The sequence below is a fragment of the Corvus moneduloides genome, chromosome 1, assembly GCF_009650955.1.
Source record: "Corvus moneduloides isolate bCorMon1 chromosome 1, bCorMon1.pri, whole genome shotgun sequence".
NCBI lineage: Eukaryota > Metazoa > Chordata > Aves > Passeriformes > Corvidae > Corvus > Corvus moneduloides.
Window position 1 is genome coordinate 97,308,210 of NC_045476.1, and position 13,013 is coordinate 97,321,222.

The 13,013-nt window shown below is 38.6% G+C and overlaps 1 protein-coding gene across 3 annotated transcripts in view; it reads right to left on the bottom strand.

The window, feature by feature from the left end:
- Window positions 1-1,870: 1,870 nt before the first annotated feature.
- The window catches only part of LPCAT1 (lysophosphatidylcholine acyltransferase 1), a 67,856-nt gene continuing 56,713 nt past the window's right edge, over window positions 1,871-13,013 (bottom strand). For all 3 annotated transcript variants that reach the window (XM_032119580.1, XM_032119570.1, XM_032119587.1), the window contains one exon: window positions 1,871-11,040. In XM_032119580.1, the coding sequence (XP_031975471.1) occupies window positions 10,856-11,040 (185 nt within the window). In that variant the 3' untranslated portion in view covers window positions 1,871-10,855. The remainder of the gene's footprint in view (window positions 11,041-13,013) is intronic.

Below are 13,013 nucleotides of genomic sequence, written 5' to 3' on the forward strand. Positions count from 1 at the left end.
TTGGGCACTGGAACAGGCTCCCCAGGGAAGTGGTCACAGCACCAAGGCTGCCTGAGTCCAAGAAGTAGTTGGACACTGCTCTCAGGCACAGGGTGATTCTTGGGGGTGTCCTGTGCAGGGCCAGGAGTTGGACTTGATGATCCTTGTGGGTCCCTTCCAACTCAGCATATTCTGTGACTCTGTGAACTGGAACAGTGAAGGGTGGTGGCAGAACCCAGAAGAAGGGGAGGGTCTGGTGTCCATTCATCAGCTGCGGAAGCAGCCCCTAGGCAGCACGACTGCCAAGCAGCCAGCCAGACTCTGCTCTCACAGGCCTGAGCTTCCACATGTTGTCCCTCAAGGGAGCTGGGAAGGCTCTTTTAGGCCCTGTGCTTGGATTGAAAAAGGAACGTTTCTTGTGGTCCTTAGATGTCTGCTTGTGTGTGGGTCAACCAGAAGGAAGTGATGATGTGAGTACTTACCTCAAGTACAGCTCAGCTGAGAGGCTTGGGCAGAGGGTACTGAGGGGCAGAAGAGGCACAAGCATGGGTTACAGATAACTGCCCCAGCAGCGAGGCAAGGTGGCATAACCAGGAGTTTCCATGAAACACAGATGAGAGAAAACAGACACTTGGGTAGGTGAAGGGCATCCACGCCCATCCTGTTTTCAGCTGGGATAAACTTAATTTTCCTCCTAGTAGCTGGTACAGAGCTGTGTTTTGGGTTTAGCATGAGAATAATGTTGGTAGCACAACATGATGTTTTTGTTGTTGCTCAGCAGCGCTTACCCCAAATGAAGGACTTCCAGTGTTCCATGGTCTGCCAGTGAGGAGGTGCACAAGAAGCTGGGAGGGAGCATAGCGTGGACAGCTGACCCAAATTTCCAAAGGGATATTCTATACCACAGGACATCATGCCCAGTATATAAACTGGGGGGAGTTGCTGGGGGAGGGCTGATCACTGCTCAGTGAGGGGCTGAGCATTGGTCAGAGGGTAGTGAGCAATTATGTTGAGCATAACTTGTTTCTCGTGGGTTTTATTCCTCTTTGTTGTCACCCTTTTCATTATTATTTTATCTTATTTTATTTCAACTATTAAACTGTTCTTATCTCAACCCCCAGATTCCTTCCTTTTTTTCCTCAGTTCTCCTCCTTTTCCCACCAGGGGTGGGGGAAGAGTGAGCAAGCAGATGTGTGGTACTTCGTTGCCAGCTAAGGTTAACCACAACAATTCCATCACTTGAAATTACAGAATAACATTAAGAAAAACACTAAGAAGTGTTTCAAGTCCCTTGAAATCTTCATACCATGCTGAATGTCTGTCACTTCTCTGGTGAGTTTCCCCAGTGTTTCACTTTTATTCTTGATACTGTTCATATTAATGGTTCAGCTTACACTCACTGGACCTCAGAGGATGCCTTTTTTCCACCCTCCATTATCAATTTCTCAGGTATATAGGTGTCTTGAGTGTTGGCTCCCTTCTTGTCTGTTTCCTGGATAAAAAAATGTAGCCAGAGCTAATCCAGTCTAATTTAGACAGACTTATTCTCTGGAATTCTGGAGCGTCTTTTTTGAGTATTTTTTGATCTTTCAATATTCTTCTTTAAGCACGCAAAATAGAACTGGAACCAATATCACAATCACAGAGGGATACTGTCTTTCTCTTTTTTTTTCCATCCCTTCTCCCCCCCCCCACCTCCAACCACCTGTATTTCACGGTCCCAGTTGTCAGGTAAACAAACACTGTTTTGCTACACACACTGGCACAGAGAACACACATCAACAAATCATGCCTAAACATATACAGACTCAGTCTTACTCACAATTATGGTTTGTATCCTTTCCCTTATTGTAAACTCTGTTGTTTATTAAAAAAAAAGAAATCCAGAGGAAACCAAGTATTTTTTGTTTTATTTTTAATTTGGCTTCACGCTGAAAATTCAATTTACAAGCCATTCATGAGGAAAATGTCCAGTTGGGCAGAATGAGCCATGATTGTGTAACTGCACTCAACACTTGTAATGTATCATTTAGGTCCCTTTCAGTAAATCATCTTACACCTTCTATAGCACAGTTTAAGCACCTACATCATATGCTCACTTCATCACACCCTATAGTCCATTTTAACCTATCAGACAAATAACAAGAGAAGAATGCTTGAATTGAGGTATTTCCTTTAAAAATTTACTGATCACTGGCATTCAGAGGTAATGTTAAATCATATAGTTTTAAACATTGAAAAAATGTACAAAACCAAGTTAATTTTTAAAAAATATTATCCTTAGTCTTCCATGCATGTTAATAAAAAATATAAAAATCAAATTTATAACACTGAAGCTATACTTTTTGTTCTGCAAAAGTATTTCCACAATTGGAGCCACAAGGTATGGTCATCTTTAGTACATTACTTGTTTTTGCTCTTCATTTTATGACGTATAGTCAGTTCAGTGCGAAGGTAATAGTCTATGTACACATATAATTGGAGCCACGTGAGGGAAATTTACAGCAGAAAATATGCATTCAGATCATTATTATCCAGTAGCACTACATGTTACACATTTACACTGCTCATCCAAGGGCTCTTACAATAAAAAGCTTTTTTTTCCTTTAAACACACCAGGTCTGTTTAAGCAGCCTTGAAGTCAACAACAGAAGTTGTACCACTGATGGAACAACCACATGATACCTCACAAGTGAGTCTCTACAAAACAGATTCCTGCTCTGTCAACACAGGTTTCCAGCTAAAAGCATCCTTTTCATGGCAGTGCCTAACTTGGATTCAGTAGCAGTACAAGAAAATTCCGGAGTGTGATCATTTCAGTGTTAACTTTTTTCATTTTGTATTTAAAGTTTCAAGTGTGTTCAAAACCATAGCAATCTTTTTTTCTTCAAAATACAAAAATGATATCCTCAATGCAAGTTCAACAATAGAGATCAAAGCTATTTTTTTTTGACTTATTTCTCAGCTTGTTGATGACTCAATTTTATTTTTCCAAAAAAGATGAACTAGTACCTATGATCAAATTAGAAATGTGTCACACACCTGGAGAGGTGCTGGGAATTACAAAAAGGTTTAGAAAGTGGTCCCATTGAACAGATGTCAAATTCAGCACAATGCTGCAACACTGAAGTAGTATAGTACATAATACAAGGTTAGCTGATGCTTACTCTTGGTCCTCTTCCAGGAAACAAAGTCTATCACTTCTAAAGAAATTTAGTTCTGACTTCTATTTCTAACATTGCTGATTTACATGGACTCTTAATACCCTTAGAGCAATCCGAAAAAGCAATATAAACAAATCACCAAACACAAACAACTATAGAGACAAGCAGCTGCAATGGTTTTGCTTTTTGTCTAAGTATATACAATTGCTAAGGAGACATGTTTAACTTAAAGGAATTCTAATTCACATATGTAAAAATACAATTTCATTTTTAGATGTTTACTTTAAAACTGCTTTTGTTGTCTGGAAAATACAGCACTGGCTAACCTAAATGTCCCTTCTGAAATATAAGAAATATTTTCCTTGAAGTTCATTATAAAAGAAAACATAGGACAAAAAATATATATACTTAGGCCATAAAAGATCTTTCAAAGTTTATTTCTTTAGCGTTTAAAATACAAAATTGTCTTCATGCTGGATAGTGAATAAAAGACATGTATTTGGGTTTTCCCCATATACATTCATAGACTTAGAAACAACCTATTGTCAGATGAATTTCATTTCCAGTACCATGGTAGGATGAAAAGTGTCTGGGCATCAGCTTTCTTCGGTATCCATGAGAAGGCTTTGTTTGCAATCACATTATAGAACCTGCATTTGGAACATGGAAGTGAACAGGCTCACACTGACAGTGATATATATAGCGAGTCAGGAGTCAATCCAATTTAAGGTTGCACTGTAAACTTCTAATACTTCTAAATTTAATTTCTTGTTGCTCACAGGGACAAGAGAATCCCGTAAGCTCTTTCTGACCTGCTGTCACCTGGACACACCTGCAATGGGTGAAGTGTATGAAAAGAAAAAGCAGTTCTGTACCTAATGGCAGGCATGAGCTAAAATAGTACATGGGCTTTTAGTTTTGGGTAGCGTTACCAGAACAGGACTCGAATATTCACCTGCTGCTCCCGGCTCAGGGAGAAAGTCCATGAATGTCACGTCAGCTTAAAAAGACAGCAGGGTCTCCCTCCAGCTGCAAAAAACCTACAAAGAACAGACAGCACAAGCAAGAACTAGGGATTCAGTAAACTGAATTCACCAGCCCAAGAGGCAGAAAAGATCCTTCTTTACTGTCAGAAAAGGCCAGCTGCAGAGTGAAAACTTTGCTGCCGTGCTGAGCATGGATGGGATTTTCTACTTGCTGGTTCAGGATCAGAAGTTCAGCCTGATTTTTCTCCAGCTGACTTTGGCCTAAAACTGGCACTCTTAAATAACACCCCACTGATAATATAAAAATAGAGTATTACAGAAGTCATTATGACTTTTTTCCTCTTGCTTCTGACATTTTTGGTCAAAGCGAACAAACTGAAATGTAACACTATACCAACAGATTATCATTCAGCACCATTTTTGAGATCCCCAAGCTATCCCAAGTGAGCTCTGATGTTCATATGGCTCTGTGCAACTTCACTCAGAATAAAGCAGCATGGTAATTGTGTTCATAAAAAAAAATAACACAAAGAGCTAAGTTAAGTAACAGGAATAACTTACTGAGGTGCCGTCAGTGCTAAGGTGATTCTACTGTTTCTGTTCCCAGAGTGATCACTTTAAAACTGCAAATTCATCTATATCCCAAAGCTGGCCTGCACAGGAGTACTCTGCTCTGCCACCCTGCTAAGGAAAATGGAATAAACAGCCACTGCTATCACACAACTAGTAAAATTATTTTGCATAATGAATTTGCAAGCCAGTCTAGGCAGTATCAACTACCATGCAGAAATGTCTCAGCATATCTCACAGAAACATGAGCCCTCTATTTCATAAGCCTCTTACATCCTCTGCTCTCTTGGTATCACCCACTTCAGTTTAATCACATTGCACATGATAAAGCACATCACACCATCTGGGGAAAAAGAAGCTGCTTTCTACAAAACAAATCACTCTTCCACGTGAAGAAGTCAAAGTAATTATTAGTATCTTGAAAGAAACCTGAAATGTTTCCTAGAGAAAGAAAGTGTCTTGAGCAGTATGAGATGCAGGAAATACTCACAGACCCAAGTCCAAGCACAACTAAAGGATGTCGTGTTTGCTGCTGTGTTCTCTCAGTAGTTTTACATCAGTATTACCATTTATACGTGGTTTGACCAAAGGTGTTGGTGACCAACATTGTATACCCAGTTCACCACCATAACTGTACCACACAATAATCGTCTTGTGCCTCTGAGGTGGTGCTGGAGGGTTTTTACCTGTAAGGAGATCTTACAAGGTTCCTGTCATGGTTTGAATACTTTTCTCCATAATACAAAGAAAAAAGGCAGGGTGAGAAGATGAAGTCTCACTGTCTACACTGCCAGTGACCAAACCTCTACTGGCACGCTGCAGTACCTTCAAGAAATCATCCTCTGACTAAAGACCACCTGGCTTAAATACTACCTAGTCAGGGTAGCAAAATTACCCGAATGACCATGTCAGCCTTCCTGCTCATACGTGAAACAGATTTTGCAGCTTTGCTGGACTCTTCAATTAATAATTTAATTAATATCTCATTATCAATGGCACTGATGATAACTCTTACTTTCCATTTTGTATTCTTCCTTCTTTTTTTTTGGTTAAAGATCTATTCAGAATAATTTAAGTTTTCCTTATCAGCTGAAGTTCAGATACCTAAAAAGTAGCAAACTGTTTGAAGTGCCGGGTTCACAGGGAACTTGTGCATCAGTGTGGCTTTAGGAGCCAAATCTGAGTTTTGTTAATGTAGAAATCTTGGCCAGTGTATTTGTCATTTCTTATTTCTAGAGCACTCATGAAAACTCTGCTAGAGAAAAAAGCAGAGGCTTCACATTAAGTAAAATGCAACATTTCAGAAAGTCTTATGAGATACACTCTGACCTAAAGAAGAATTAAACTTAGTTGGTCAGAGTTTTTAATCTGAATTTTCTTTTCTCTCCAGCCTAGTTTAGTCCTGTAACGTATGCAAAGCTGTGCTTACAGGGCTTTTTTTTTTTTTCTCTGAGATCACAGGATCTACAGCAAGTGCTACTAGGGTGTTGTGGTTTTGTTGTTCTTTTTTAATTTTTAAATTTTAAATTTTTTTTTGTCTTTTAATGAGAACGCTATTTTTGAAGGAGCAGAGAGCAGAAGGTGACTAAAACAGTTAATATGAGAAGCTCTACTTACCACATGGTAATATAAAAGTAGGAAGAATAATTTAATGGCAATACCAAAGATGGACTTATCAGGGAACTCATAAATAAATAAAACCATACCTGCTTCAAAAATTTATCAGATGTTGAAGTGCATCAATGACTTTTCCAGAAAAATGTTTACTGCATTTTACGAATACAAAAGTACTCCAAGCAGTCCAATGCTTAAACTAGCTAACAGAAGTATTCAGCTTGCATGAACACATTAATAAAGAGCTCTGTGTGACACTTAGCTATTTCCTTCCGGCAGCTGTGTCACTTAAGAGGTTGCATCACTTCCTACTGCACACATGTCCTTTTCAACCCCTGTGACCTAAGGATTTATACCTTCAAAATGGGATTAGCAAACACACACAAATCTGTTTGCTATTTATCACACTTAGATCATTCTAGCTACAATAAATGCATCAAAACATATAGTGTAATTAATGAATATAAAACTAAATGTACACCCTAGTTTCTCCATAAGGCTTATAGATTGCCTATGAAGCATTGTATCTGCTATAGCAACGGACTCTCCAAAAAATCTGTAATAACACTCACCATACTGTGCTAGAGACAGTGGTTTAAACATGCTTTGCACCTACTAAACATTTGTTTGGTTTTAGTGGGGCTCCATTATGCTTGAAAAATAAAAATGAAGCAATAAAAAAAACCCAAACCCCCAAATCTTCAGTTATCTTGGATTTTGTGCTTTTCTGTGTAACTTTAAATACTTGTTCAGAAGTATTACTGAATACTTCTGAGCCTTGGCTGGGTACCTCATACAATATGTAAAAATTCAGGTTGATGCAAGAGCTCTACTTGGCAAGGGATGGCAACGTTACATAAGAGTACAAAAATGCTCATCAGAAATGTCAAATGCCTTCACACCCCTACATTTTTTTGTATAAGGATCATTTCTGAAGTTAAGTAGTTGCAAAGAATCAAAGTAATTTCTGCATATGTCTCCTTGTAACTTTAGGGGCTGTTGATAGCACCTGTTAAAATATAACAATCTGCCTATAAAATCAGTAATATTTTAATGGCAAGCATTTACATGTCAATGTTTGGTGAAGGGGAAAGGAAGTTTTCACTTCTACTCCAAGTTTGCAGCAAGTCACTGAAACTTGACTGTCAAAACCCAGCTGCTCCATAGTCACATGCCTCTAAAAAGGGTTCTCATCAGGAACTACTGAAACACTTCTGCAGTTGGAGTTTGATGGATGAGTTGTAACAAATATTGCTGCAATCATGCCACATGTTACAGGTCTTGGCCCTCAAGAGTCTGAGTTCACCACCCTGTGGTAATGTGGCTTTTCTCTCACTACAAGGCACTCTCATATTATATTCTACAGTGGAATTATATTAATAAATCTCAGTGTTGGTGACATGATGTGTGATCTAATGCTGTTTCTATGCATGCTGATCCTTCATCCTATCATTGATCCTATTATGTCTCCATCTCATTCAGTAATTTCTCAAAAGAGGAAGAATCACAATTCCTTCCAGAATATGTTGTTTTGTCTTATGCCTTTTTTTAAAATGAGTTTTAATCCACCAAGAATACTTGCTTGTGACTTGTGTTGGTCACCAGCCTTCTGCAGCAGCTCTGGACTGAGCTCACTGGTGCACAGGACTTTCAGTGCCTCTTCACCACAGAATGTGGCTCCTGTTTAAGGGCCCATCTACTACGGGCTGCAGCGCCCTTCAGTGTGCTCTGTACAGCTTAGGTGCACACAAGTACAGCTATTATACTCACCACAATTACAAAGCATCTCAAATAAAAATTTAAAAAAGCCAATGAACCTATGGGCTTTCATAAAACAGACCAAGTTACTCACACCATATGTGCAAATTAGACAATAGTATTCAGCCAACTTCAAGCAGCTTTCTTTACTCTTTCACAGATGTGGGCAGAGGATCTCTTCCTTTGGAGCTTCTCTCACTTCAAAGTTATCCACAGGATTCTATGCTTACCTTTTTCTTCTTTTCAGACACGTGTTGGGGAACTCTCCCCGCATTCTGAGATTCTCAAATTCCCAAGCTCACATACAAAGCAAAAGATAAATATCTTAGACAGCCAGCTTGAGCCACGTGCCATAGTCTTGCAGAGATGCAACATGTCCAGACTATATGTGCCTTCCCTTACATACTGTATAATTACAGAAAACAGACCATAGGGACATTTCCCTGTGACCCTGGGGCATGATCAACAAAATCAAGTGTCTCTATCTCAGCTGTCTTCTCTGTTATTAAAACCTCCGGTGAAGGAAGGCAGGCGCTTCACCCCATCTGGAATAACCCTTCTCCTTAGCTTAACTAAGTATTTTGTCAGAGACTTTTCCTAATGCTTAACTTGCCTTTTCAATTAATAGCTGGTATCTACCATCCATGAGTTCCTGTTTTCTCTATAGCAATTTTTTCCATATTTGAAGACTGTTCACATCTTCCTTCAGTCTCCTCTTCTTTGGATTAAAGGATACTTTTGATCTCTCTTTTTGAGTACTTTCTGTCCTCCAGACTTTACCCAGTTACACCCAATCTCTCTCAGGTGCCCCAGTATGAACAAGTACCTCAGGTGAGACCTTATCACATCTTGGTAATGCAAAAATACCACCCTGCTTCTCACAGGCCACATGCTGATGCATCCCTCTATCACGAGCATCTTTTCTGCAGCAATGAGTTAACAGTGCTCAGTTTGACATATTCTGTGCCATCCCTGCCTCAAGATATAACACAGTAATACCTTCTCCCTCCTCTGAGCAGCTGACTATTCCTACTTAACTGTACTTTATCATATGCCTTATTTTTTCAATCCATTTCTCCTGTTTTTCATGATCAATTTTAATTCAAGTCAGGAAGTCTGCTGCCTCCCTGTCAGCTTGGCTTTTGTTACCTAGATAAATCAAAAATTTAATTATTGTCTCTACATACCTTCATAAAGCGTATTTTCTTACTTTTTTTTCCTCCTACCGTTTTTATTAAAGCCAGTTCCAGTTTGGAGACCTGTCACATATGGTTAGGGATTTCTACGGACACATTCCAATACCCTAATGAGCTTTAAAACACCTCCTGCTATTTAAAAAAGAGTTATAAAAGCATTTGGCACAAACAGACTTCCTTTGCTAAAATTCCTTCCTTTCAAATCTAGTTTTAAATTCCTTTGTGGAAGACTCAAATCTCAACAGTTTTCCAATCACAAAATCATCATATTTTAGCACAGCCCTACAAAATTAGTCAGAAATTACTTGAAAGATTTTTTTTTGTTTGTTTGGAAGCAGAGTTGCCATCACAGTTATTTTGTGACAGAGTCCTCCTTCCTATTCCTTGAGGCTTTTGTCACATTTCCTAATCAACGAAGCTCTGTGGTTTTATAATAGTCCAGATTTTTCTCTGAGACCCCCAGTAGTAGTTAAGGCATCTGGCTTTACAAAAGGAAACGTAGGTATTACTAATAGAAGTGTGGTGGGTTTTTTAACAGTTCTAAACTATTCTAAGATTCATGTATGTTCTATGAAGTATATGTAATGTTGCTATAGAGATTTAACTAGCACTTCTTCAGGATGTTCTGTAACTTGTTGCTGGCTTGGCCTCTGAAGTGACTGCAACGTTTTCCAACTTGTGCTGATACACCAAAGTTTTCATGGTGTGTTCCATGCTATGTTATCTGTACAGGCTTTCTACAAAAGAAACCTGTGATTCCTGATAAATCTAAATCAAATATAGCTGTGTAAACATCTCCCATTAAAATGTTTTATGGACATGATTTGAATTGGTTGTAAGAGAAAAGCACAAACAGTTCGGTTACGTATTTTCAAACAGTATGTGGCATGTCAGTTTGGAAAGAATTCATGTTTAATTGCATCCGGAATATTACAGTAGAAAAGTGTTGGGGTGACGGATAAGGAGCCTTTCCTTTTCATTCTACCATGGAAAGAGAAATAATTTTGTCATTCAACAATAAAAGTAAAAAGTAATCCTTAGCAAGTTTTTGTATGACCATTTCCAAACTGTTCACTGAAACCAAAACAAAGGGCCAAAGTATGCTTGCTTTGCTCAAGAGAATAATCCCACTGAAATCAACAAGACTGACTATTCAGATATGGACAGCAAAGTCTGGCCCCAAATAAACATTCCCATACCTAGGGAAAACACTAATCACCAAAGTGCACTTTACACCATAGTAGCTACAGTTTCTTTATACATGCACGGTTTGTGCGACACTTTGTACATGGAACTAGCCAATGGAATATAAATAAGTTGTGCCGCTTCCTTTTAAATATGAACATTAATAATGAAGCACATTCACATTATTACCTTTCAAAGACCTTTTAAAAAAAAACAACCAAAAGAACCTTTCCCAAAGTAACCTGGAACATGTTGTTAAATATAGCACATACGATTCAAAGGATGGTATTAAGATAGAATTTTCACACACAAAACTGGTATTTGCTGTATAATTGGAGTGACTTATGAAAATTCCAAGAAAATACAACCCTCTCACCAGGAGAGGAAGGTAACAGTTGTAGTGTTAATTCAGTTTCTTCTGCAGGGGCTTCTTTCTATCTCCAGCGTTGTCAGGGCTGAAGTCAGTACAGATACCATTAGGAGCAGAAAGAGATGGAGTCTCCAAGCCACTCTCAGCTCCCATCTGATCAGCATAGAGATAGTCTTCTGCAAAGTGTGGGTGCAACTCAGCAAATGTGTAGAAGTCATCTAAAAAAAAAAAAAAAAAAAGTTGTTGCACAGAATCAGCTCTTTGAAACAGAAGGATGCTAAATTTGAATACTTACACATATATAATCACATGATTTCTTCAGAGAAAAATAGCAGCAGTTAACATAATGCTATCCCCCGTGCTTGTTTTAGCTTCTCAGCAAAAGTTTACCACATCCGCAGAGCTGAGATGCTGCAAAGAGTTATCTAAGCCCTCTGAAAACACTTCAGGCCAGAGCTTAGCTTGCATGAAGGGGCAAACAGGCTCAGATTTGCATTAAAATGCACGATGAGCACGACATGCCCTGACATAGCATTTCACTATTCACTGGGGAAGTACAGAAGCCCTCCAGCTGAAGATCACTGAACATCAATAGTCATTTCTTAAATTCTTAAAACTCTTTTGCAGACATGCCCTTTAATGCTTTGCACTCATAATTTGATTCAACCTAACAGCAGCTGTCATTGCCACCTTCCGCTTTCAAGAGCATTTCAAAAGTCCCAGTATTTTAGAGAATAATGTTGAGGGGATAATTTATAACACATGAAAAAACTCCTGATTTTAATGTTGGATGATAATACAATAATAATAAGAAGAGCCAGATTACTTCTTAGGGGAGTGGGGAAGCCTTAATATCAAGAAGTAACATTTTGTGTTAAAAATCAGACTTTTGAAACTTTGTCTCAATTTGCCCATATGACTTTATTCAGACATGATTTGAACACAGGATACTGTAAAGGATCCAAGCAACAAGCAGCTATTCTTATAACATAAACTGACACTAGAAAAATCTGGATGTGAATGTTTTCACTAATTCAGTCACCTACAATGTATCACACACCTCCCACTCAAATTCACTGTGCTATCCCAGAAGAGCTCATGATCAGACAGTGCTGTGAATTCCCCGGAGTGCAGAGCGGATGACACCTGAAGAAGCCTTTCAAAGGAGTGAAGCCCAGTTCCTCCTAGTACAACTGGGCTGGTATGGAAGAAGGGAACCACTGCAGCTTTCCCTCTCTGCCACTCTTCGAGATGACATGATTTTTCACTACTGCAAAGGGCAAGGGAATGCCATATGGCTCACAAGGCACTTAAGTTGTAGGGCAACCCTGCCTCTGAACTGTTGCAAAGGGATAGATGGGGAGAAGGAAATAAGTGTAACTTTATCCTTCCACTAACAAAAAAGTGGGTATCCTTTATCCACAGTTTATATAGAGTATTCTGGACCTATAACTTCAACAAAAGTTGATGAAATTTAGGTCATGAAAACCAACATTGCTATCTATGTTGAAAAACCTCTAGGTACAACAGTCTAATGGATCATATAAATGCTAAAGTCTCCATGAGGAAAGAAGAATCCAAAATATCTGAAAATGCACACAGCAAAGATGTTTCTTTTGACAGTGTTTAATGCAAGTTCAACTTAAAAAAAAAAAATCTCGTAGTGAAGAATTTGATTCATCTAACCTTTTTCAAGACAGAAACATGGGACTTTTTAATATTTAAAATATTTAACAGTGGTAGTATTTGCAAAGATGTATTAAAAACACTTGAGGGCAAACTGATTCATCAGAATCAGAACAGTTAAGTACATTCAATGAAACCAACTGATTATATTCTTTTTCTGCAGCTAACAAGGAGACAGTAATCAGCTGTCAGCCTTAATCTTAACTGGGTCTGGCCTGCAGCAGGACCATGAAAGCATTCCCTTTTTTCATATGGATGCTTTAAGCACATCCCAAGGACGTACTGTTTTTTGTAACAACACATACAATGTGTGCATCATATTAATGACCATGAAAAATAGCCTTTTTTCCTTGGGAAAGGTCATTCTAATATTTGGCTCAACTAAGATAAATACAAAAATTTCAACCAGCAGCACCAAAGATGCTCTTACAATCACATTAAACATGGGAAAGACTGGACTATTTACTGTAGATGCCAGTCTAAGTGATTTCTCAAGAATTTACAG